Here is a 26724-nt window from a genome sequence, read left to right on the forward strand (position 1 = left end):
ATATGGGACTAATATTTATGGTGGAAATCACAATATGGGGGAACTGTGCAAATCTCATGCAATTTGACTCAGGGATTTACAATGGGGTGTTCTATCAAATGGCAAAGACTGATCCGGATCTTTCAAAAAGTTATGGACAGATTTGGATGAAAATTTCAGGAAATACTGATACTGGCACAAGGAACAAATGATTAAATTTTGGTGGTGATCGGGGGGGGGGCACTGATCGGCCTTGGCGGAGGTCTGCGCTCTCAGAGTGCTTTTCTAGTTATTTATATGTTTTTATGTTATTATTTTACTGGTCCGACCCACTTCAGATCAAATGGGGCTGAATGTGGAACCTGAAGGAAAATGAGTTTGAGAGCCCTGGTTGAAGCTCACCTTACACCCACGTCATGTTGTTGCAAGAACATGCAAGCGTGCAAATGAATCCTGAGAATTAGTTGTGAGTTTCACTTTTCCACGCAGGTGATGTTGGCTTTATAGTGTTGTTCTTGTCTTTGCCTCCATCAGCAAGCCAGCTGTAAGAACCACCGCGTAAACCGAGTTGTGTTCCTGGGCAACATGAAGCGGCTGCTCACCACAGGGGTTTCTCGCTGGAACACCAGGCAGATCGCTCTGTGGGATCAGGTCAGAAACGCCTCCATATGGCTAGGACTATAATGCCAAAGTAGGCGGAGCCAGTGTGTGTGCGCGCGTTGACTAATTCCCTGTGTTTACATGGCTCTGTGCAGGAGGATTTGTCCATGCCGATGGTTGACGAGGACATCGACGGCCTCTCAGGGTTGCTGTTTCCATTTTATGACGCTGACACACATATGTTGTATCTGGCGGGAAAGGTCAGTGTTTACTGTGTCACAAAAATATGGGAATAAGTTTCCACAGCCTTAAAACTTTTTCAAATTTGCTCAAGATTAACCCTTTGATGCATGGATTATAAGAATATTAGTCAAGTTTTTTTTTTTTTTTTCCTGGTTTTTTTTCTTCTTCAGGCATGAAAAAAACAATGTGATTGAATATTTTTTAATGAAACTATTATCTATGGAGTTACAAAAATGTCCACTCAGCTGGACACTAATATTAATTTTTGAAGAAAAGGCATGTATTTAAAACACAATAACAGAAAGTGACATACTATGTGAAAATTATGAAATAAAACCATTTTTCATGCAGCTAATCTGATGTTTTCTCACATTTTAGCATACACTAATACTAGTTATTACTCACTTCATGGAGATAATATGCAAAAAAAAAAAAACTATTTGTTTAAGAAAGCTGTTAATTAGTTACAAAAATGTCCACTCAGCTGGACACCATGCATTTAATTTGTAACTAGAAGCACTCGGAGAGCGCAGACCTACGCCAAGGCTGACCAGTGGCCCCCCCTGTGGGCCCCCCCCCACGCCAAGGAGGTTATGTTTTTGCCAGGGTTTGTTTGTTTGTTTGTCTGTCTGTTTGTCTGTCCGTTAGTGTGCAACATAACTCAAGAAGTTATGGACAGATTTTGATGAAATTTTCAGGGTTTGTTGGAAATGGGCCCCCCCGTGGGCCCCCCCACCCCCGATCACCACCAAAATTTAATCATTTCTTCCTTATCCCATTTCCAACAAACCCTGAAAATTTCATCAAAATCTGTCCATAACTTTTTGAGTTATGTTGCATATGATATGATGATATGATGTGAAAACGCCCATAAATGTGAGCAAAAATGTTAAAAAGCCAATATGTAGCATAGTTCAGAAAGTTGACCTGATTGAGCAAAATTAATGTGATTTTTGGATTCAGCACACCAAAATTATCCTAAATCAGTTCAAAAAACTTAAACAATAAATTTGTTGTTGACCAGTGTAATGTAATAACTTTTGGCCAATTACATAATTATTTATTACATTATTGGCTGGTGAAAGAGAGAGCGACAGAAAGAGAGAGAGAGAAATTTTATCACAGTTATATCTAATAAATGAAACTTAAATACAGTGATATTAATATATTATTGCATTATTGGCTTAGTTATTACATTCACAAATAATTTTTTTTACCAGGCCAATAATGTCATAAGTTATGGCTGGTGTCATTAACCCTTTCATGCATGAATTATGAGAACCTTACTCAAGATGTTTTTTTCCTGAGTGTTTTTATTCCTCTTTAGGCATGAAAAAAACAATGCAATAGAATTTTTTAATGAATCTATTTTTCATTAAGTTACAAAAATGTCCACTCAGCTGGACAGCATACGTTTAATTTTTGAAGCTAAGAAATATATATTTAAAACTCATCATCATAAAGTGATATACTGTGTTAAAACTATGAAATAAAAATCTTTTAATGCAGCTAATCTGATGTTTTGTCATATTTTATTATATTCTAATACTAGTAGGATATATGGAGATAATACGCAAAAAAAAAAAAAAAAAAAAAAAAAAACTTTTTTTTTTGAGAAAATTAGCAGTTGATTTACACTCAAATATGTTAGTGCATATCAGGTTTATCAAGAACAGCAAAGTTACAGTCATGGTCTGAATGTCAGTGTAGACGATGCATGAGCGTCCACTGTGTTGGTTGACATCCTCCTGAGACCCAGGAAAGTGAAAATCTTCAGCTTTTTTACATTAAACAGTCATCTTGACTGGAAACTGTATAATGCAACAGTTTTTTCAGATACATTTTTAAAACTAGAAGCACTCGGAGAGTGCAGACCTCCGCCAAGGCTGATCAGTGCCCCCCCCCCCGATCACCACCAAAATTTAATCATTTCTTCCTCATCCCATTTCCAACAAACCCTGAAAATTTCATCCAAATCTGTCCATAACTTTTTGAGTTATGTTGCACACTAACGGACAGACAAACAGACAAACAGACAGACAAACAAACAAACAAACCCTGGCAAAAACATAACCTCCTTGGCGGAGGTAATTATTTTCATTTATGTATTTTTTAATGGAATGTCCTTTGCAATGAACAGTATTTTTATTTAATTAAAACTGTCAAACTTTAGTCCCCTACAGAGGACAAAAATGCATTGCTGGGTGTCAGGAGGACATGGAATTAAAACAACTAAACCCATGAATATACAAGAGAACAGCTGGAGAATATCTGTCCACTGCAGAGACCACTGTGCATGATAGGGTTAAAATGTCTGCATCTCATTTAGGAGTATGAGTTTCACATCTAGGAACTGCTTCAAAGGTCTTCTGGGGAAACTAAAGGGAACAGAGCCATCATTAACGTTATCAGTAACATCTGTGGTTTGCCTCCATTTCCAAGCCAGAATGTCTGCCGTGAAAATGTCTGTTCCAATGATGGGGAAGTGGTGAAGAGCATAGAGCAGGGGTGTCAAACATGTGGTCCGGGGGCCAAATCCGGCCCGCCAAAGGATCCAATCCGGCCCACGGGATGAATTTGTAAAATGCAAAAATTGCACTGAAGATATTAACAGTCAAGGATGTTGAAATCCTTTTAGGACTTATCAGAGGGCAGCGAACTGATTAAGGTCTTCACAGGAGCTTACAAACAAACACGCACTGAGATTGTGTCTAAATTATATCAGGGTCTACAAAAATGTAATGGTGTGAATTCATTTTACATTAAATCGAAATGGGAATCAGAATTGAATATTACTCTGTCTGAAAGTGAGTGGCATTTTATGTGTAAAATGCAGCTAACATCCACCAGCTCTAAAGGTTGGTGAGAATTTGGCTGGAAAAACCTCATTCGTTTTTTATTACACCAAATATTAAAAGCAAATAATTAGGAAAACAGCAGCAATGCAGGAGAGGATGTGGTTACATGAATGCCAACCACTCGCATATCTTCTGGACATGTGTAAAAATGCAAATGTTTTGGAACCAAGGTTCTAATAGTTTTGGATTTTTCATTATAGTTTAGTTTTATTTAGTTTTGACTTTTTTCTCTAATTCAGTTAGTTTTAATTTGTTTTTAGAGCAGGTTTGATCGTTTTTATTACTTTTTGTTTTTTCTAAATGCTTAGTTTTAGTTTAGTTTTACTTTTGTCGTATCTTTTCTCTTCTTCTTCGTCGTATTGAAATAAATCCTAGACAGGACTCTGCTGCTTTCTCCCAACTTTAGTCTGCATGTTTCCAGGTAGAGTAAGGAAGAGAAGACGACTCTAAACGACAAGTGATGTGAAGTGACGGACCACTAAGTGTCATATGGTACCAGCAGCTAAAATTGCTCAAGCGAAATAAATCGATTTCGTATCAATCTGACGCTGACAAAAACCAAAACAAAGGGAATTTTATCCATAATTTTTATAAGTTTTAGTTAGTTTTGTAAACACACAATACAGTTTCAGTTAGTTATTGTTTTTTTCTTTTAATAATAGTTTTTATTTATTTCAGTTAACGAAAATGTTTTTACAATTCTAGTTTTTGTCATTTCGTTAGTTTTCATTAACAATAATAACCTTGTTTGGAACCATGTTGTTCAGACAATGGAGAATGTTTTCAATTATAAAATCCCAATGGACCCCCAGACTATCTACCTGGGTCTAATACCTGATGACGTAACTAAAAGAGATGACACTTATTTAAAATTTTAATTCTTGCCTGTTAAAAGGCAGTCACAAGGAACTGGTTAAAAAGTGACCCTCTTCGACCACAACAATGGCTGGACATTATAGGGGAAATATATACCGTGGAAAAATTAACATTTCAACTGAGGATTAAGATGGGAACTTTTAAGCGAAGATGGGAGAAATGGATCATATTCAAGGACAAAAATTCTGGAAATCAGATCAAGTACGGAAAAGTAGTTGAATGTATAAGGAACAGCATCCCCCCTTGTTGTATTGTTTTTGTTTTGTTTTGTTTGTTTCTTTTTTTTTTTTTTTTTTTACTGTAAAAGTGATTTAAAACATTAAAATAAAAAGTAAAAAAAAAAAAAAAAATCCTTTTAGGTCATTTCAGTCTAAAGTGGATCAGACCAGTAAAATACTATCATAATAACCAATAAATAATGAAAACTGCAAATTTGTCTCTTTATTTTAGTGTAAAAAAAGTAAAATTACTCAAAAATGTTTACATTTACAGACTGGCCTTTTACAAAAAATTAGAATATCTGAAATGTCTTAAGAGAAGTATGTGGAAATTTAATAATATTCTGCCTGTTATTTAATATTTTGTATATTTGTAGATCCACTGTGATCTGTAAGTTGGGATGCACATGTATAAATGATAAACTAATGCGTAATATTGTTAACATTGTACTTATTTACTAAAGAATTTTCAGGTTGTTCATATTTGTTCATGTTGTTTTCAAGTACAATTCAGAGCTGTAAACATTTTCATTAGGGAATTTTACTTTTTTCACACAAAAGTTTTCACTCAAAATGATAAACTGAAGCATAATAGTGTTAAAATTGCACTTATTTATTCAGTTTGTTCATGTTATTCACATTGTTTTAAAGGATATTTTGTAGATGTAAACATTTTTGTGATGCAATTTTTCTTTTTTCGCTCTAAAACATAGAGGGAAGTTTGGAGTTGACATTATTTCTATATGATTATGTTATTATTTTACTGGTCTGGCCCACTGCAGATCATATTAGGCTGTATGCGGCCCCTGAACTAAAATGAGTTTGAAAGCCTTGGACTAGACCATGAACCACTTTGATTCACATGTATAGGTGACTTTGTTGAGGATAAAAAAAAAAACAGGAGCTACATGGAAGGCACAGCAAGGTAATGCAAGATCAGTCTACTCCACAGGTGTCAAGCATGTGGCCCGTGGGATTAATTTGTGAAATGTAAAATTTACACTGAAGTTATTAATGATCAATGATGTTGAAATCATTTTAGGTCAATTCAATCTTAAGTGGGTCAGACCAGTAAAGTACTATCATAATAACCTATACATAAAGAAAAAAAAATTTCTCTCTTTGTTTTAGTGTAAAAAAGGTAAAATTACACTAATATTTACATTTACAGACTAGCCTTTTACAAAAAAATGTGAACAACCTGAAATGTCTTAAGAGAAGTATGTGGAATTTTACCAACATTCTGTCTGTTACTAAATGTTTTGTGTGTTTGTAGATCCACTGTGATCTGTAAGTTGTGATGCACATGTGTAAATGATAAACTACAGCGTAATATTCTTAAAACTGCACTTATTTTTCTTAAGAATTTTCATGTTGTTCATATTTGTTCGTGTTATGTTCGAGTACAGTTCATAGATGTAAACATTTTCATTAAGGAATTTGACTTTTTCACTCAAAAATATAAGAAAAAACTTTGCAGTTGATATTATTTATCAGTTCTTATCCTGTTATTAATATTATTTTACTGGTCCGCCCACTTTAGATCATATTAGTCTGTATGTGGAACTGAACTAACATGAGTTTGACAGCCCTGCTCTACTCCTTTCTTAAACACAAAGGATGTGTCATTCCAACATTGTGAAGTGTTGGCTTTGGTTGTGTTTGTGGTTTAACAGGGTGATGGCAACATCCGATACTTTGAGATCACCACAGAGAAGCCATACATCCAGTACCTGATGGAGTTCCGGTCCCCAGCCCCACAGAAAGGACTTGGTAAGGCACTTCATCTCTGCTGAGGGCTGACTGAGGGATCTGAGCCACTTCATTAGCAACATTTATGGACAGGAGGGAATGAACCACAGTGAATGGACTCAGTACTGTTATGAACTGCTCTGACAGGGCTGAAAGGACATGAGGACAAACTTATTAAAAAATGCAAGAAGGATTTGGATAGGGATGGGAATCGAGAATTGGTTCTTTTGGAGAACTGGATCCCAGTATCTCGATTCCTTGGAATTGTTTGCCATAAAGAGATAAAGAGAAAAAGAAAAAAAAAAAAAGGAATCGTTTGCCTGCCTGTTTAACGATTCTGCTTATCGATCCCACCTTCGTTGCGCATGCGCGATGACTTCACCCGTACGCTGCGTTTTTTTGGTCAGAACATAGCCAACATGGTGTTGAGGCAGAAACGGTCTAAACAGACCACACCAGGTCTAAACAGACCACACCAGGTCCAAACAGACCACACCAGGTCTAAACAGACAACACCAGGTCCAAACAGACCACACCAGGTCCAAACAGACAACACCAGGTCCAAACAGACCACACCAGGTCTAAACAGACCACACCAGGTCCAAACAGACCACACCAGGTCCAAACAGACCACACCAGGTCCAAACAGACAACACCAGGTCTAAACAGACCACACCAGGTCCAAACAGACCACACCAGGTCCAAACAGACCACACCAGGTCTAAACAGACCACACCAGGTCCAAACAGACCACACCAGGTCTAAACAGACCACACCAGGTCCAAACAGACCACACCAGGTCTAAACAGACCACACCAGGTCCAAACAGACCACACCAGGTCTAAACAGACCACACCAGGTCCAAACAGACAACACCAGGTCTAAACAGACCACACCAGGTCCAAACAGACCACACCAGGTCCAAACAGACCACACCAGGTCTAAACAGACCACACCAGGTCCAAACAGACCACACCAGGTCTAAACAGACCACACCAGGTCCAAACAGACCACACCAGGTCTAAACAGACCACACCAGGTCCAAACAGACCACACCAGGTCTAAACAGACCACACCAGGTCCAAACAGACAACACCAGGTCCAAACAGACCACACCAGGTCCAAACAGACAACACCAGGTCCAAACAGACAACACCAGGTCCAAACAGACCACACCAGGTCCAGCTGAACACTGTCAAAGCTTCCATTTCTTCTAAAGGGTGGAATTCCTCCAATCTGTTCAAACATTTGTCCACAGCATGTGATTCATTTGATTCTCTACTTAGTGGCACTTGTGAATCTAGCGGCAGAGTGAACACCAGGCCGTTATCCGGGCCCAGTTCTGGTTCCGGTGCAGGCAACAAACGTCGTATCCCCTCAAATACAAGTTTCTGAAGGTAGAGGAAAGGAAATGAGGTGCACAACAACGGCAGAGTCGAACCGGTTCCACACAGTGGAAATGCGGCAATAGAGGAATTAGTAAAGAGTCTTTAGTTTCACTTTCACTGTACACCCCCCCCCCCCCCAAACCAGGCCCAGCGTCATCTGTTATTATTATTTGTACATACTGTATATGGTATATTTTCTGTGCAGAGATGGAAACATAAAAGACAGTTAATACAAACACACCTGTTTGTACTCTTTTATTCCCTCACCCAATGAGAATCGATAAGAGAACCAGATCAATAAGCAAAATGGATAATGGAATCAGAATCATTAAATTCTTATTGATTACCATCCCTAGACTTGGATATTCTCTCATTCTACTTTATGTGCTAGACTACATTTTCCAATGCTGTCATACTGCTATCTGGAAATGTTTCTTTTTTTTCTGTTTGATTTCAATGACCCACACGTCCTGATAAGTGATTTGGTGTTGTCCTTGTGCCCTCTGCTTTTGTCTGCAGGTGTGATGCCAAAGCATGGGTTGGATGTTGCAGCCTGTGAGGTGTTTCGCTTCTACAAACTGGTCACCCTTAAGGGCCTGATTGAACCCATTTCAATGATTGTGCCAAGAAGGGTTAGTGAGAACAAACTCTATCTGCTCTGTTCACATATTATTATTATTACCTCCGCCAGGAGGTATTGTGATCGCTTTGCTTTGTGTGTGCATGTTTGTTTGTTAGCAAGATAACTCAAAAAGTTATGGACGGATTTTCATGAAATTTTCAGGAAATGTTGATACTGGCACAAGGAAGAAATGATTAAATTTTGGTGGTGATCAGGGGTGTGGGGGGGCAAAGTTCACATTTTTTATGAATTTTTTAAAATCTTTTTTTCTTCTCCCATTTCCTTATAATGGGTGAAATTTCAAATGTCTATAAAAACATCAATTTTGTTTCAATTTACTTCAAACTCAGCACACATATAGATGCAATAGATATGCTGACATCAGCACATGCATAGACATAATGACATCAGCTGGATCGATGCCAAAATAAAATAAGATACAATATGTATGAGGGGCGGGGTTTGTTGTACCTGGAACCACTTGTTAGAAGCTCCAATGCTTTGTAGAGAATTATGCGTGTAGTTCATGTGTCCTTGTAGTAATTTTTGCACATATTTCTACATGGCAGCTCTGCCTTTTGATTACTTGTCGTGGTAAATCAAAATCTCTCATCTCAATTGATGTTTTTTTTTTACTCAGTAAAAATAATCTGGATTGAATTAATTGATCAGCTTTGATCAGGACAAGGAAATGTGAGTGTCTTAAAAGTCTTATTTCCACTTCTGTCAATGGCCAAGGAAATCCTACTATTGGTCCTTGAAAAGCACCTAGCATTACCATTAGCATTAGCACCAAGGTTATTATCATTAATGAAAATGAAGGAAATGATGAAAACTAAAATTGAAAAAACATTTTCGTTAACTGAAATAAATAAAAACTAGAATTAAAAGAAAAAAACGATAACTAACTGAAACTGTATTGTGTGTTTACAAAACTAAATAAAATGGCTAAAAATTATGGGTAAAATTCCCTTAGTTTTCATCTTTGTCAGTGTTGATATAAAATAGAACATGTGAATATTTCATCTAAGATCAGTGGTATAAGAGAGGTATAGAAGTCAGGAGGCCAACGGTGGAAGTATGGAAAGTTTCAGTTTCGTTTTCACATAAGTGATGTTGTGTATGGATCACACCCCCACCTACATTACCCCTCCCACCTGCTATAGGGAATGTATCCATGGTACTGTACATGTGTTTGTGTCTGTGCTCAGTCAGAGCCGCCCTAACCCCACCCCCAAATAAAGTGTCCAGAGTAACCTCACTTATTTCTTTGAATAGGATGGCGAAGAAAATAAAATATATGAAAAAACTGAAACTAATACTAAAACTAAGCATTAAGGAAAAAATGACAACTAATAAAAACTAGCAAACTTGCTCTAAAAACTAATTAAAACTAACTGAATTAGAGAAAAAAAGTCAAAACTAAATAAAACTAAACTATAATTAAAAATCCAAAACTATTAGAACCTTGATCAGCACTCAGTACATTAGAAATAGTGAGATGTCACTGAAGATACGTGGGGACAAATTCCAGATCTAATGACATGGACAGATATAAACACAGAGTTACATTAGATCATGTAATAAGCAGAAATAGTTTCAGAATAGACTGAGTTAGGAAACTGTCAAAAAAAATAAACAGGAGTAAGTAACCATCGGTCCAAAGGAAATATCTGACTATTGTTTACTTTACGAAACCACTTGGCATCACCTTTTCACTGGATATTCAGCTACAATATATGAGCTGATTAAAACTAATGAGCATGTCCATGGTGTCTCCTGATTCTCAGTCGGACACATACCAGGAGGACATCTACCCCATGACGGCTGGAACTGAACCTGCACTGTCTGCCAGCGAATGGCTGAGCGGCATCAACAGAGGTAAACGTCCCAATACACACACTGGACTGGACTGGACTGCACTGGACTGGACTGAACAGGACTACACTGGACTGCACTGGACTGGACTGGACTGGACTGGAGTGGACCGGACTACACTGGACTGGACTGCACTGAACAGGACTGCACTGGACTGCACTGGACTGGACTGGACTGGACTGGAGTGGACCGGACTACACTGGACTGGACTGCACTGCACTGGACTGGACTGGACTGGACTGCACTGGGGAGTAAAAGTGCGCAGGACGTTATGTTTGGGAATTTAAGAGAGAACTATTAGAACAGTGAAGTAGACGGTTGAGTTGTGTTGAGTACTACTGTGACTTGAATGTGTTGTATATTTCTAGTTATGACTATGACTGTTCGGCAAATAATTCATGATTTACTTGTTTTAATTTGAGCTGCAACCGATTAATCGACTAGGTGCTTGAAGTCAATGCAAAAAGTCCCGATTCGATTAATCGACTCGAATTGATTGAAAGGAGATATTCTATTGCAGTCTTCTTGAACTGAAGCTTCTTTGTGCGTCACAATAAGCGTCCGTGTGAAACACAACAGTGGAACCAATGTTTAACAGCAGAGAAATGAAGGAAACAAAGCTTTGATTCAGGAGAATTGTGGTTGAAGGATTTGTTTGGATCACTTTGAGTCGATTAATCGGTTGCAGCTCTAGATTTAATTTTATTGTTCAGTTTTCTTTTCTGATACAGTTGTATTGTCTTTAAGATATGACTTTATTGTTCCCGCCGGGGGGGGGGGACAGTGTCTATATCAGCAAAATACAGATAACTGTCTCATAGCATAATTTCCTAAGTCATATTTTTGGCTAAATTATGATATCTTTGGAATTTTACTCTCCTAACACTGCTGATTAAATTTTCATCACTGGCTATGACCTGAAAACAAATATAACTGAGACAATTATGCTATGAGGCTAGCAATATGAGTGAAGCATGAAATATAAAGGAGTATCTGCTATTAAATGACTTTCTCTTTACATATATATTATTGACATATTTGCAGTATAGTTGCACAGTTTACATTTTTATAACTTTCCACAAACTTGGTGTTTATTGAATAGTTTTACAGTAATAGTTAACTTGGTGTGGCCATTCAGAGAAATATCTGAACTTTTATTAAATTATATTGAAAATAATAAAAATTAATGGACAAATATGCAACAGTGTTCACAATGGATATGGCTCCTATGTGTCTTTTTTCCTCAGACAAAAGCTTATTGATAATTCAAAAGAACAAACTGCCTCCAAGTAACTCAGTACACAGTCTTTGTAATGTATACTTTTAGTCTCACTTATATCATTATTTTGGCCACTGCTTTTGCACATACTAGAGTCACTAGTATATATAAAGTGACAACCTCTTTACAGTTCCTCATCTGTTTATGTTTGTGAACCTAAATCAGTGAAGGGTAGAGTTTGGCATTTTGTGACTTGTGTTCATTTTTACTCCTTCTGAACCACCAGATCCCGTTTTGATGTCCCTGAAGGATGGTTTCAACCGACCAAACCAGTTAGTGTTTAAAGCCCCAGTGAAGGAGAAGAAGAGCGTGGTAGTGAATGGGATCGACCTGCTGGAGAATGTACCGCCCAGAACGGAGAATGAGGTATCAGAGGATAGTCCACACGTTCAACTAACACTGGGAATCAAACAGAATTTGGACAGTTTTGTGGGTTGTACAAGACCCGTAGCACCGGTAATGCAGTAAATAATGGAAAAAAGCCAAAACAGTGACAATAAAAAGTACTGATTCATAATAATAGTATCTTCTATATACATGAATGTGTAGACCCTGGATGGGTAGTTAGCTAGTTGATAGGCTGCAAAATGCAATTCTGAATTCATGCGAATTTTAACTAATCTAGTTACCTCCATCAAGGAGGTTCTGTTTTTGCCGGCGTTGGTCTGTCTGTCTGTCTGTCTGTCTGTCTGTCTGTGTGCAAGATAACTCAAAAAGTTATGGACGGATTTGGATGAAAATTTCAGGAAATGTTGATACTGGCACAAGGAACAAATGATTAAATTTTGGTGGTGATCGGGGGGGTGGGGGGGCCACTGATCTGCCTTGGCGGAGGTCTGCGCTCTCCGAGTGCTTCTACACTGTAAAAAATGACTGTAGAATTAACACCAAAAAGTTGTAAAATTGCAACATAAAAAACCGTAAGTAACAATACAATGCAAAGTTGTTTATTTGAAAAGATTTTTGTGTTAACGATTAAATCAAATATAGCTGTAGTTTTTACAGGAAGAGTATGTGAACAAAACCAGATTTGTATGTAGAAATTATGTATTTCTATTGTTTTTAGAAAAGAAAACTGTCAATTGAAAAACAATGTAGTGCTATTTAAGTTATAAAATATAGTTATAAAAAAGTAAACATTTAACAATTTTAAACTTGTAAATGAATGGGTTGGTAGAGTTGGTAGAGGGGCTCGTCCAATAACCAAAGGGTTGGTGGTTCCAATCCTGGCTCCGACTGTCCATATGTCAAAGTGTCCATGGCAGACACCGAACCTTAAACTGGTCCCAGTTGGACCTGGTGGATTTGGACACCATGAAGATGGAGAAAATGGGCTAAATAAATGCGGTCCATTTACCATTTAAATCCATTGTTAAATCTACATGTTTAAACTGTTCAATCTACATGTTTAAAATGTTAAACCTATATGTTACTCCGTAAATATGTTTACAGTTGGATGTGTTTTTTACAGTATTGTTCTGGAAACCACAGCTGCCAGTTTTTTTCCATAAAAACAACAGGATTTTTTTTTACAGTGTAGTTAGGTGATGTTAATAGGCTGGATTGCAATAAATGGTAAATGTTAGGAAACATTTTGGTAATTTTTTTTTCAGCAGAGCTGTCTGTCAGGAAACAAATATGTTGTATTCAGTAAAGTTCAGAAGCAAGCTGTCAGTTCCACACTCTGACCAGCACTGTCACCTCACAGCAAAACAGTTGAAGGTTCAGCTCCTGGTCGGACCATGGTCGTTCTGTTTGGAGTTTGCATGTTGTCCCAGTGAACACAGGTTTCCTCGGGGTTTTTTAGTTTCCCGGGCATGAAAAAGTATCAATGCTTTATTTGAATGAAATTCTCTTGCCAGTGCCCTCGACCAGGGGACTGGTTTACATCTGGAGTTGGTCTCCATGCACCTCTAGGGGCTGTTACTGCTCCTCTGAACTCAAATGTTATCATCCCTGTAGGGATAATAACATTCATTCCCTACAAGTATAATAACATGGATTCAAAGGGAGCGAGGACCTCTGTGGCAACATGAAGCCAACATGGAAAGTATCTTAAAGTGCAATACTCATTATAGTCACTAGATGTTACTCTAAAGAACCCTGGGTTCATAGACTCACAATGAACTTCTCTTCAAAAATATTCTCTTTTTAGGAGTCCTTCTAATTTAATGTGTTTGATCTAGACCCTAATATGTAATATATAATCTTTGAATTATTGCTCCATTAAAAAGTATGGGGCTTTTATTGACAGGTATATTTATATACTTCAGAGCTGCTGGTCATTTATATATGTCTGTATTTATACATATGCAGACATGTTGACTGTAGCTGTTGCTATTAAACCTGTTATGGACCCTGTACCGGGTTCAACAGAAACAAAGTGTGTAAAAATTTCACAAAATACGGTGAGGTTATTTTATTTCTAATGTTTCTATAATAATAATAATAATAATAATAATAATAATAATAATAGAAATTAAGATACATTAACAAGACAATAAAAAGACTTTGCTGAAATGCTTAAGTTTACCATTTTACTGAAGCAGTAAGCTACAAATTAGCATTAGCTCAACTGCTCACTCCACCCCTTTGTCCAAATATGGTCATCTCTGCCTCCAGAAAAGGTAACATGGCAACGGAACACAAACTCCTGGTTTCCAAACAGCAGCTCAGATATAAATGGGCAACAGTGACTCTGTCCACGCCTTATATACTGGATGAAATCAACTCATCTGTAACAAAAAGGGGTAAATACCATATTTCTGTATAATATTAAGCCATAAATGAATGAGTAATATAAAAAATTCACCCCAGCTTTGGTCGCTGTAGCTGAAAGGAAATGGATTATAAAGACCAAAATTGTTCATACTGATTGGAAACATGTTTATTATGTTCATTTGTGTAAAGCTGACATTTGAACAATGGGTTCTACAGGGATTTAGTCACTTTGTGAGACTCAAGTGGACATTCAAGGAACTGTGGATTCTGGTTTCATTTTCCTGCTACTCAGTTACTTGTGTACCTATTGCTTCACTGTATAAAATGGGATTGTGCAGGTTAGGTAATCACATACTGCACATTTCAAAGTGTTGTGCATCTGAGTAAGTTTTATGATAATGCTCATGCTACCAAGGTCACAAACAAAATAAACAAATAGATTAAGGGAATTTCAGGCGTCGTGTGAAATTCCCCAATAGAGGGTCTGCACATGACGTCAGTGCTATCGGAAGTCACGGCAGTTCCGCCCACTGAGTGGCAGAAAGAGGGAGATGAGTGACAGCGTTGGTTTCAGTACTGTCTAAACTGAAGAACAATATTTAATTTTAAAAAAAAATGGGGCAGAGCTGTTGTGCGATTGATTGTATGAACAGGTTTGAAAAGCAGTCGGAGCTATCATTTTACAGACACCGAAAGACAAAGAAAAGAGAAGTAGATGGATCCACAAATCCAGCAAACCAAACCTAGATCTGTGGATCCCATTTCGTGTCAGCTAACATTACTTTATGCTGTATTTTTGGGTCAAATCAGACCTGAAATGACCTATTGTTTTGGCTAACGTTACTTCTTAGTAAAGCTCTTGGTTTCATGATCAGATCTTTCATGGTTTTTGTCTTCATTTTGTGATTCTGAACCTTGTGCTCCTACGTGATTAGTAAACTAACTGAAACTGAGGCTAACCCAGTTTTTCAAATACAGGGGAACTGAAGAATAAAGCTACGACGGAGTATTAGGACCACATCAGAAAATAAAAACACTTGTTACTATGAGCATAAAGTCATGAAATATCGATATAAAACCCGTAATTTTATGAGAATAAAGTCGAATACAAAAAGAATCACAATGTTATGAGAATAAAGTCATAGTTATAAAAAAAAAACTCATAAAAATGTCATTCGTTTATGAGATTGAAGTCATCATATTCCGACAATAAAGCCATAATATTAGCAGAATAATGTGTTAATTTAAAAACAGGTGGTCTAAATCTGCTAATTTCCCAGAATCCAGTGGTGCCCTACTGGTCCACAGCAGTAGTATGTGTGTTGTATAAAGTACTGGATCTGAACTAGACTCAGTAAATCTCCTCAGTCCCAGTAGATCCTGCATATATTCATTGGGGTCAGTCCACGGTCTACTGTAAATGCACTTTGGATCAGCTGGTTCTGGGCCCTAGTTTTGGACCCTGGTTGTCAGTCCTGATGAAACCATGTATATTTGTTTCAGGTCCAAATAGCGCTGACCCCCCCCCCACCCTGGATGTCAGGATCCTCCATTTGTGTCCACATGTCAGTGTTCATGGACCACTTGTTCTTTGGTAGCTCGTACAGATCCATGTCCAGTCCAATTGTCCTTCATTTAATTTCAGATTTCACATTTTCCCGCTCTGGCTGTGTTTACTGCTATACTCCGTCATGTTGAGCAGGTTGGTTTAAGACCCTCAGTCTGACTTAGAGGGGCGTGGCCTGGGGGGAAGTGACGGATGTGCATACCCTCTATTAAGAGAATGTGGGAGTGCAAATAATTAATGGACTAATAAACTAGTTGACTTGGTCAAACAATAGATGTAATTTTCAAATGCATTGCTGTTGGAAGACAGTGTGGGATTAACACTGAACCTGCCAAGATTTGGAAATGACAAAAAAATGTTCTGTCTCTTTTCTGATTTTGCAAATTCTCTTCATCACAACTTATTTTATGCCTGTTCTTACATGTTTTTTGTTTTGTCTTCTTGAAGCTCTTGCGGATGTTTTTTCGGCAGCAGGACGAGCTGCGGCGGCTGAAGGAGGAGTTGACCACCAAGGACGTGCGTATACGCCAACTGGAGCTGGAGCTCAACAACCTGAAGAACGTTAGCCCCAACAACGTCTGACCTCTGACCCTCCTGGACTGGCAAGGCTGCTTCCTTTGCCACCACTTCTGACCTCCAATAAGCTTCTGAGCCCCCCTCCCTCCTATGTTTTGTGATAATTCACACAATATCATAACTTAATCCTTGCTGCCCTGCGTAGTGCGCACTATAATATGATACATGTTGAATAAAGGAATATTATAGTAATATGTTTCAGTGGCGGCAAAGCAGTGTTTGTGCATTGCCACCTTTTTATTAAAGCAATGATAAGGTTGTTTCTGATCTATTCAGGACTTGCAGCTGACGTCACTGGTCATGTGATTGTTGTTTACACCGCCATATTGGCAGGCACGCTATCTGGATCCAGAAAGTCAGAACTGTTGCTTTAGATCATGTTTTTCTTTGGACTCGTGTTTGTGTGTTTTGTTATTTGCGAGTATGTCTGTTTATGTTTATGTTTATGCATTTGGCAGACGCTTTTTTCCAAAGAGACTTACAGGGGAAAACCAATCAAATCACTCAATCAATGAAATTTTATTTATATAGCGCCAGATCACAACAAAAAAGTTATCTCATGACACTTTATATAGAGTTGGTCAAAACCAGACTCTAAGCCAATTTACAGAAACCCAACAGAATCCTCCAGTTTGTGATAAAGGCCCCATAGATAGTTTCAATATTTACTAACAACAGTGATGCACGTGCAACTCAGAGGTAAAAACAGGAGTACCAGCTACCAGCCGGCTCACATCAGCCGCGTACACCTCCAGGCTCTGCCCCGGAACTCGTGAACGAGCCGATATGTTAGCTCTAAAACGGTCCATTAACTTTCTCTGTCCAAAAGCCGATCCCATCTTCATAATTTGACTCGACCGCATGGGGAAGGCTGTCCCATAGTTGAAAAGCAGACTGTCACAGACGGGTGGGGAGTATTGTCACCAGCTCCCCGCTGAACTCAGCGGTGTCGCCCGCCGTAGCTCCGACTGCCGCTTCCATCTGCCTCACCCAGCTGAGGAAACTCAAAGGGAGCAGGTAGATCCACAGTCACTCTGTCTCTATAGGTGATAGTCCAGGGGAAGCCCTCCTGGTAGGTTTAAAGGGGTCTGCATCACATCACATCGCCACATGATGACAATTCTTTTATTCTGCGCCACTAAGAACAACAGGCACACAGGCTAACTATACTGAGAAGCTACACTGACCGCAGTAATAAGGCAAGGCAAGGCAAGTTTATTTGTATAGCACATTTCAGCAACAAGGCAATTCAAGGTGCTTCACACAGGAGATTGAAATAAAAGAAACAAAAATAAACACAATTAAAACATTATAAAAGAAACATGTAAAAGGTGATTAAAAACAGTGAGTAATAAAAAAACACATAAAATCAAAAAAATAAATAAAATTGAATAAAATAAAAATAAAAACACACATATTAAAGTAAGAGTTGCAGTGCAGAGTTTCAAAGGGAATATAAAGTTTAAAAAGTCAAAAGCCTTTTAGTCAAAGGCAGCAGTGAACAGGTGAGTCTTTAACCTTGACTTAAAAGAACTCAGACTCTCAGCAGACCTGATATTTTCTGGTACTTTGTTCCAGATATACGGAGCATAGAAACTGAACGCTGATTCTCCATGTTTAGTTCTGACTTTGGGAACACAGAGCAGACCTGCACCAGATATAATAACTATAAACAGCGGTCAGCAGAACAGAACCACCGCTGCCACCAATGGAACTGAGCGGTCTTTCTGCCTAGCTTATAATTGGTGAAAGCTAAGGAATAACACACAGGAGTTTAGCAGGCCCATCGTTTAACACGTTGTACGATCCAAGGAAAGCTTGCCTACCACTATGGCGTCATAAACAGAAAACCACGTGATCATGTGACGTATGTGCAAATCCTGAATTGCTCTCTAAATTTTGCAGATGCATTCTTTTTGTCTTTCGAGGCATCCCAGTGTTGTGTTTATCTCAGTCTTAGCCACCATGCCTTTCGTCTTATTCATGTGGCAATACTGTGATCACAAAGCAAAGATGCCCCTCACACACATCCTTCTCCTACTTCCTACCTTCAGCAGCGGCAGAAACCGAGGACGCAAAGACTGAGACTGGTCCTCCTTTTCCTTCCCTAAGGCCTTAGACCCTGCTGCAGACACTGTGCAGCTGCGCCATCATCTCACAATGGCTGACGTGAAATAGTTTGGTCCTGACAAGACCAGAAGAGATTTTGCCTACATGGATAATCTTTTTCTCAGAGCTGCTCATCATAAAATGTTTGTTTTCACCCAGAAATGTTAGAATAGTTTTGACAGCACTGACACACAGCCACCTGTATGCAGTTTTTCCCAACGAACAGTGGCTTGTACACTGGCTTTTTTGAATTCTTTATTGAAGTAGTAAAGCAGTGAAGGAGATCCAGAGGTGGCGGACTTGCTTTATTTCTCAGCTGTCTCTTGGCTTGCAAATTAAGTCTTAAGGGAAGCTTTTATTGAGGGCTAATTTTGAGGATGGGGGGTTGTGTATATATGCTTCTATTTATTTGTCACATTTCACCTTTTTAGCCAATAATATGTATTTTTGTTAATCCCATTGTTTTTGTAAAATGTGGCTACGTAAGTAATGATTGTGATGCTTGTAGATTTTGCTGAATGTTTCAAAATCACAAAGATTTGTGTAAAACTTTACCTTAAATGCTATTAATTCTTTATCTCCAGCATCGTAAATTCACCTAAGGCATAGTAATACATTCCTGCCTACTCTAATATTATCCAAACCTGTAATAATAACTATCCTTTTACATTGAAACTAGGTATATCGCAGGTAATAATCCATGTTTACTTATAGATGTCATTTTTCTTTATCCTGTGAGGTGATCTGCCTCTATTTCTCAACTTGTAACGTCACCATACTTAGACTACTAACTACTATTACAATTATCCTTTTTCCTTCAGTCTGAAATTTCAGAAAATCGGGGGTTTGATTACTCCACTGATTGCAAATACAAGCAGGTAACCTCAAGAGTGTGGCAGGTGTCACTGTAATTCAGTCCCATTAATATTTATTTACTAGTTACCATTGCTACTTATGCTGCTCTTGGTGGAAAATGGGTTTAAGTAAGTTATGGACAGAAGGTCACAAGTCTTCCCTGAAAACACACCAGGTACAATGTGGATGGGGAAAAAAGTGAAGGGCTGCAAAATGTGGATGTGAAAAATGGAGGCTTTGATTGTGGATACAACCCCAAATAAAAAAAATATATTAAGAACAGTATGAAAAATGCGAAAGAGAAAATAATGTAGGGATCTTAACATGTACCGTGACTTGTGTTGAATTGTTTACAGAATGAACACATCATATTTCACTTTATTTCCTTTGCATACACCCATTCTTCACATTCAGGCTGCAACAAATTAAAAAAAAAAGTTGGAATAGGAACAATTTCAAATTAATAAAGAGTTAAATAAATGAAATAACAGTATGATATCAAACAAGTGACATGAACAGGTGATGTGAATCATGATTCGGTCCAAAAAATGAATCCAGGAAAGGTCTGGTCCTTTAGAAGCAAAGAGTTTGGCAACAATCGTGAGAAAATGATTTAAATGTTTCAAAATGATGTTCCTGAAAGAAAGAGGATGGGAGTCAAAAAAATCTGCATAAACATGCAAGATTTCAAAAAATGTTCCAAGGCACACTGTAGGATTTGTGTCAAAATAAAATGCCTTTATTACTCCATGGCAATCTTTTCAAATACAGCCAACGAGGGAGGTGTGAGGGAAGAAAACAAAAACAAAAAAACACACACCTCCCTCCTTCAGGTCATTACAGTGCTTGTGTGAAGGTGTGTAACTCACTGGTGAAAAAAGCCCTGATAAAGACCAGAGGTCGCAACGCGTTGGCTGTATTTGAAGAGATTGCCATGGAGTAATAAAGGCATTTTATTTTTACACAAATCCTACAGTGTGCCTTGGAATATTTTTTGAAATCTTCCATGTTAATGCTAATTTTTTTGACTCCAAATAGTAAGATACACCAAAGGTTTCCAAAGAGCACCTGTGGATAATCACCAGGAAGACCCAGCAGCACTTCCACCTTGTTGGCTTAACCCTCTCATGCATGAATTATAAGAGCCTTAATCAAGATTTTTTTTTTTTTCCTGAGTGTTTTTATTCCTCTTTAGGCATGAAAAAAAGTGATTGAAATGTTTTTATGAACCTATTTATCATGGAGTTACAAAAATGTCCACTAGGCTGAACACCATTCGTTTAATTTTTGAAGCAAAGAAACATGTATTTACTGTCATACTGTGTGAAAACTATGAAAAAAAAAAAATTAAATGCTGCTAATCTGATGTTTTATCACATTTTAACATACTATAATACTAGCTATTACTCAGACAATATGCAAAAAAAAAAATTGTTTTAAAAGAAACTGTCCATGATAGTCTAATTGACTTACACTCAAACATGTTAGTGCAGATCAGGTTTATCAAGAACAGGAAAGTTACAGTAATGGACTGAATGTCAGTGTATGTGATGATGCATAAGCGTCCACTGTGTTGGCTGATATGGAACTAAAACAACAAAATCCATGAATATACAAGAGAACAGCTGTAGAATAACTGTCCACTGTAGTGACCACTATGCATGAAAGGGTTAAAGAGGATGGGGTTTGGATATTTCAGCCTCTATGGTGCAGAACAAGATTATAATAGTTTTGGATTTTTCATTATAGTTTAGTTTTATTTAGTTTTGACATTTTTTCTCTAATTCAGTTAGTTTTAATTAGTTTTTAGAGCAGGTTTGCTAGTTTTTATTAGTTTTTGTTTTCTTTTAAATGCTTAGTTTTAGTTTAGTTCTAGTATTAGTTTTAGTTTTTTCATATCTTTTCTCTTCTTCTCCGTCTTATTCACATAAATCCATTACGAGACTCTGCTGTTTTCTCCCAACTTTAGTCTCCATGTTTCCAGGTCGAGTGGGTACAAGAAGATGACTGGAAACATGTGATAAAGAAGTGACGGACCGTGAAATGCCGTACAGTGCCGCTAGCTAAAATTGCTCAAGTGAAATAAATTAATTTCGTATCAATCCAACATTGACAAAGACAAAAAAAGGGAATTTTATCCATAATTTTTATCCGTTTTAGTTAGTTTTGTAAGCACACAATACAGTTTCAGTTAGTTATTGTTTTTTTTCTTTTAATTATAGTTTTTATTTATTTCAGTTAACGAAAATGTTCTTACAATTCTAGTTTTCATCATTTCGTTAGTTTTCGTTAACGATAATAACCTTGGTGCAGGATAAAGTGAAGAGATTGAAGGAATCTGGATGGATTTCTGTGTGTAAAGGCGACACCGGAACCAGAAGCACCTTATGTGAACTGTGTCCAGAAGTGTTGTGGACTTATGTGGGTTTGGAGGTATCTATGATGGACCAGAACCATGTGGAAACATGGACCATGGCCAGACCGAGCAGTACCCACAGGTCTGTTTGGAAGAAACTGAGAGTGTGCTCTAGACCAAAGACCAAAATGCTTTAGAACTGACATCTGTGCCTTTGTCAAGCACTACAATCCAGAGTCACAACCACAAGCCACAGTTCCACTCAGCTGTGGTCGGGCCCAGATGCCTCCAAACCAAGGTTATAATCGTTAACAAAAACTAACGAAATGAGGAAAACTAGAATTATAAAAAAAACAAACATTTTTGTTAACTGAAATAAATAAAAACTATAATTAAAAGACAAAATGATAACTAACTGAAACTGTATTGTGTGTTTACAAAACTTACTAAAACAAATAAAAATTATGGATAAATTCCCTTCGTTTTCGTCTTTGTCAATGTCGGATTGATACGAAATGGATTTATTTTGCTCTAGCAATTTTAGCTAGTGGCACCATACGGCACTTCATAGTCCGTCACTTCTCGTCACTTGTCATCTTCTTGTACCCACTCTACCTAAAAGTTTATACAAGTTTATACTTCTTCCTACTCCTTTGCAAAATTGAGACTTGTATGTGCTGGAAGATAGATTCTATCCACTTAAATGTTTTGTTTTATTTTGTTTCTTTGCATGGTATAAATAAATAAATAAATAAATAAATAAATAAATAAATAAATAAATAAATAAATAAATAAGGAGACCGAAGTTGGGAGAAAGCAGCAGAGTCCTGTACAGGATTTATTTGAATACGACGGCAAGGAGGAGAAAAGATATGACGAAACTAAAATTAATACTAAAACTAAACTAAAACTAAGCATTTAGAAAATAACGAAAACTAACAAAAACTAGCAAACCTGCTCTAAACAAACTGAATCAGAGAAAAAAAAGTCAAAACTAAATAAAACTAAACTATAATGAAAAATCCAAAACTATTAGAACCTTGCTCCAAACCCGGATAAGTCCACAGCACCTGTACATGAGGAACAGTCCTTTTAGTGTCAGCTTCCTTTTGGATCAGTGAACTTTGACCTGGCATTAACCCTTTCATGCATAGTGGTCACTACAGTGGACAGTTATTCTACAGCTGTTCTCTTGTATATTCATGGGTTTTGTTATTACCCCACCCACCAAAGGGGAGGCAAGGAGTAGCTCTAGCAGCAAAACTATTAGTTGAATTCATACCAAATTACATTTATGGATTGCCAGTAACCCAGAATAAATGTCATTACATTTTTTTATAAAGTAGGTCAAAGTTACATTTTTTATGAATTTTTTAAATCTTTTTTTTCTCCTATTTACTTATAATGGGCAACATTTCAAATGTCTATAAAACATCAGTTTTGTGTCAATTTACTTCAAACCTGGCACATATATAGCAGCAATTGATATGATGACATCAGCACACACACAGACATGATGACATCAGCTGAATCGATGACAAAATAAGCGACAATACATGCGAGGGGCGGGGTTTGTTGTACCTGGAACCACTTGTTTTATCAACCGGCACAGTGGACGCTCATGCACCAAAACAAACACTGCAATTCAGACCATTACTGTAACTTTGCTGTTCTTGATAAATCTGATCTGCACTAACATCTTTGAGTGGAAATTAATTGTTATTTGTTATCAGACTGTAATTAACAGTTTTCTTAATCAAAAGTTTTTGTTTGTTTTTTTTTAATATTATCTCCATGAAGTGAGTAATAACTAATATTAGAGTATGTTAAAATGTGAGAAAACATCAGATTAGCTGCATTAAAAATGTTTTTATTTCATAGTTTTCACACAGTTTATCACTTTCTGATATTGCGTTTTAAATACATGTTTCTTTGCTTCAAAAATTAAACACATGGCATCCAACTGAGTGGAAAATGAAAAGAGTGTTCATTAAAAAAAAAATCAATTGCATTTTTTTTTTTCATGCCTAAAGAGGAATAAAAACACTCAGGAGAAATATTTTGACTAAGGTCCTCATAATTCATGCATGAAAGGGTTAATTTCTCTAACTCTATATTGTAGAGCTGGACAGAGGTTGTTCACAGTAACCCTGACCCGTGTGGTTCTGTCAGCTCTAGATGAATGATGGTTCTGGTGACGGTCTTGTCTGACGGATCAGAGGTCACCATATTCATCTTAGGGTTGAAATCCATCTACAGGGGTTGGACAAAATAATGGAAACACCTTAAAAAATCAACAAAATATAATTTAATATGGTGTAGGTCCGCCTTTTGCGGCAATTACAGCCTCAATTCTCCGAGGTATTGATTCATACAACTTGTGAATTGTTTCCAAAGGAATTTTAAGCCATTCTTCAGTTAGAATACCCTCCAACTCTTTTAGAGACGATGGCGGTGGAAATCGACGTCTTACTTGAATCTCTAAAACTGACCATAAATGCTCAATAATGTTGAGGTCTGGGGACTGTGCCGGCCATACGAGATGCTCAACTTCATTAGAATGTTCCTCATGCCATTCTTTAACAATTCTAGTTGTATGGATTGGGGCATTATCATCTTGAGGTGAAGGTGTTTCCATTATTTTGTCCAACCCCTGTAGATCACAGGTGTCAAACATGCAGCCCAGGGCCAAAACTAGCCCTCCAAAGGGTCCAATCTGACCCCTAGGATGAATTTGTGAAATGCAAAAAATTACACTGAAAATATTAATAATCAAGGATGTTGAAATCATTTTAAGTCAATTCAATCTAAAGTGGATCAGAGCAGTAAAGTACTATCGGATAAAACTATAAATAAAGAAAACTACAATTTTCTCTTTGTTCTAGTGTAAAAAAAGGTAAAATTACACAAATGTTTACATTTACAGACTGACCTTTTACAAAAAAAATGTGAACAACCTGAAATGTCTTAAGAGAAGTCTGTGGAATTTTACCAACATTCTGTCTGTTATTAAATATTTTGTGTGTTTGTTGATCCACTGTGATCTGTAAGTTGTGATGTACATGTGTAAATGATAAACTAAGGTGTAATATTTTTAAAATTGCACTTATTTTTCTTAAGAATTTTCAGGTTGTTCATATTTGTTTGTGTTAGGTTCGAGTACAGTTCGAAGACATTTTCATTACGGAATTTGACTTTTTTCACTCAAAAATGTAAGAAAAAACTTTGGAGCTGATATTATTTATCAGTTCTTATCCTATTATTTCTATTATTTTACCGGCCCAGCCCACTTTAGATCATATTAGTCTGTATGTGGAACTGAACTAACATGAGTTTGACTCCCTGTTCTACAATATTGACTCACCAGTAAAACCCATGGAGTTTGATCCATGACAGTGGATGGAGACACTTATTTTCAAGTTCAGTTACTGACATCTTTGTTTTGTTTTGTTTTCTTCTTTGTTTTAGTGTAAATAAGTTAAATTGGAAAAAAAAAAAGTTGCATTTACAGACTATCCTGTCACAAAATATATAATATCCTGAACAAATATGAACAATCTGAAATGTCTTAAGAGAAGTATGTGGAATTTTAACAATATTCTGCCTCTTACTAAATCTTTAAGTTGTGATGCACATGTATAAATGGTCAACTTAGGCGTAATATTGTTCACATTGCACTTTTTTTCTTAAGAATTTTCAGGTTGTTCATATTTGTTCATGTTATATTCAAGTATGGTTGGTAGGTGTAATATTTTCATCATGGAATTGTACTTTTTTCACTCAAACACATAGAGAAAACTTTGGACTTGACATTATTTATCAGTTCTTATCCTAATATTTCTATTATTTTACTGGTCCGGCCCACTTTAGATCATATTAGGCTGAATGTGGAACTGAACTAACATGAGTTTGACACCCCTGCTCTATATTGTAGAGCTGGACACAGGTTATTCACAGTAACCCTGACCCGTGTGGTTCTGTCAGCTCTAGATGAATGACGGACGGTTCTGGTGTCGGTCTCGTCTGATGGATCAGAGATCACCATATTCATCTTAGGGTTGAAATCCATCTAGATTTCTTGAATCTCCTCCCTCTATTCTGCACTATAAAGGCTGAAATATGAAAATGCCTTCCTTTCTTTCTTTGAAGAACATCGTTTTGAAACATTTCAGTCATTTTCTCACATATTTATTTTCAAACTGGCGGTCCCTCTTTGCTCCTACAGGACTAAATGGGTCATTCCATATAATTTCATCAAGTGGTCCCCACCTGACCCTCTAATTTTTTACATACTTCTAGTACATTATATATGATGGAAAAATCCTACATTTCAAGGCTTAATTGTAAATGGTTCCAAAGTTATGACCATTTGAAGTTGGTAGGGGGAGCCTAAAATTGCGTCCATATTTAATTTGAACATTTAACAGAAGGATTTATAGAAGCAAGTTGCGCTTGGTGTCAAAATTTAGAGCAATTCCTGTCCTTTCACATGGTGTCTTTTATTTTTAAATTTTGACACCAAGCACAAATTGCTTCTATAAATCTTTCTATGTTAAATGTTCAAATTAAATATGGACGTTTTCGGCTAAAATATGGGATTTACAGAGGCAAGTTGTGCTTGGTGTCAAAATTTAGGCCAATTCCTGTCCTTTCACATGGTGTCTTTTATTTTGTGATCCTACCTATCCCACATGCTGATACTGACCTTTGAATCTGAAGGTCGGACAGATATTTTTGATTTTCAGCTGTTCATATATCATACATAACATAACATAGGACCTTCATTTTACACAGATCCATTCCCTAAGTAGCCAAGATATAGCACATCAAATTTCTAATGAATATGA

At 37.1% G+C, this 26724-nt stretch overlaps 1 protein-coding gene across 2 annotated transcripts in view; it reads left to right on the forward strand.

Moving 5' to 3' along the window:
• Positions 1 to 16824, forward strand: part of coro2ba (coronin, actin binding protein, 2Ba) — a 121450-nt gene extending 104626 nt beyond the window's left edge. For both annotated transcript variants that reach the window (XM_030131035.1, XM_030131037.1), the window contains exons 6-12: positions 514 to 630; positions 735 to 839; positions 6451 to 6547; positions 8434 to 8546; positions 10327 to 10417; positions 11920 to 12059; positions 16429 to 16824. In XM_030131035.1, the coding sequence (XP_029986895.1) occupies positions 514 to 630; positions 735 to 839; positions 6451 to 6547; positions 8434 to 8546; positions 10327 to 10417; positions 11920 to 12059; positions 16429 to 16563 (798 nt within the window). In that variant the 3' untranslated portion in view covers positions 16564 to 16824. The remainder of the gene's footprint in view (positions 1 to 513; positions 631 to 734; positions 840 to 6450; positions 6548 to 8433; positions 8547 to 10326; positions 10418 to 11919; positions 12060 to 16428) is intronic.
• The last annotated feature ends 9900 nt before the right edge of the window (positions 16825 to 26724 follow it).

This window comes from Sphaeramia orbicularis, chromosome 3 (genome assembly GCF_902148855.1).
Source record: "Sphaeramia orbicularis chromosome 3, fSphaOr1.1, whole genome shotgun sequence".
Lineage (NCBI taxonomy): Eukaryota > Metazoa > Chordata > Actinopteri > Kurtiformes > Apogonidae > Sphaeramia > Sphaeramia orbicularis.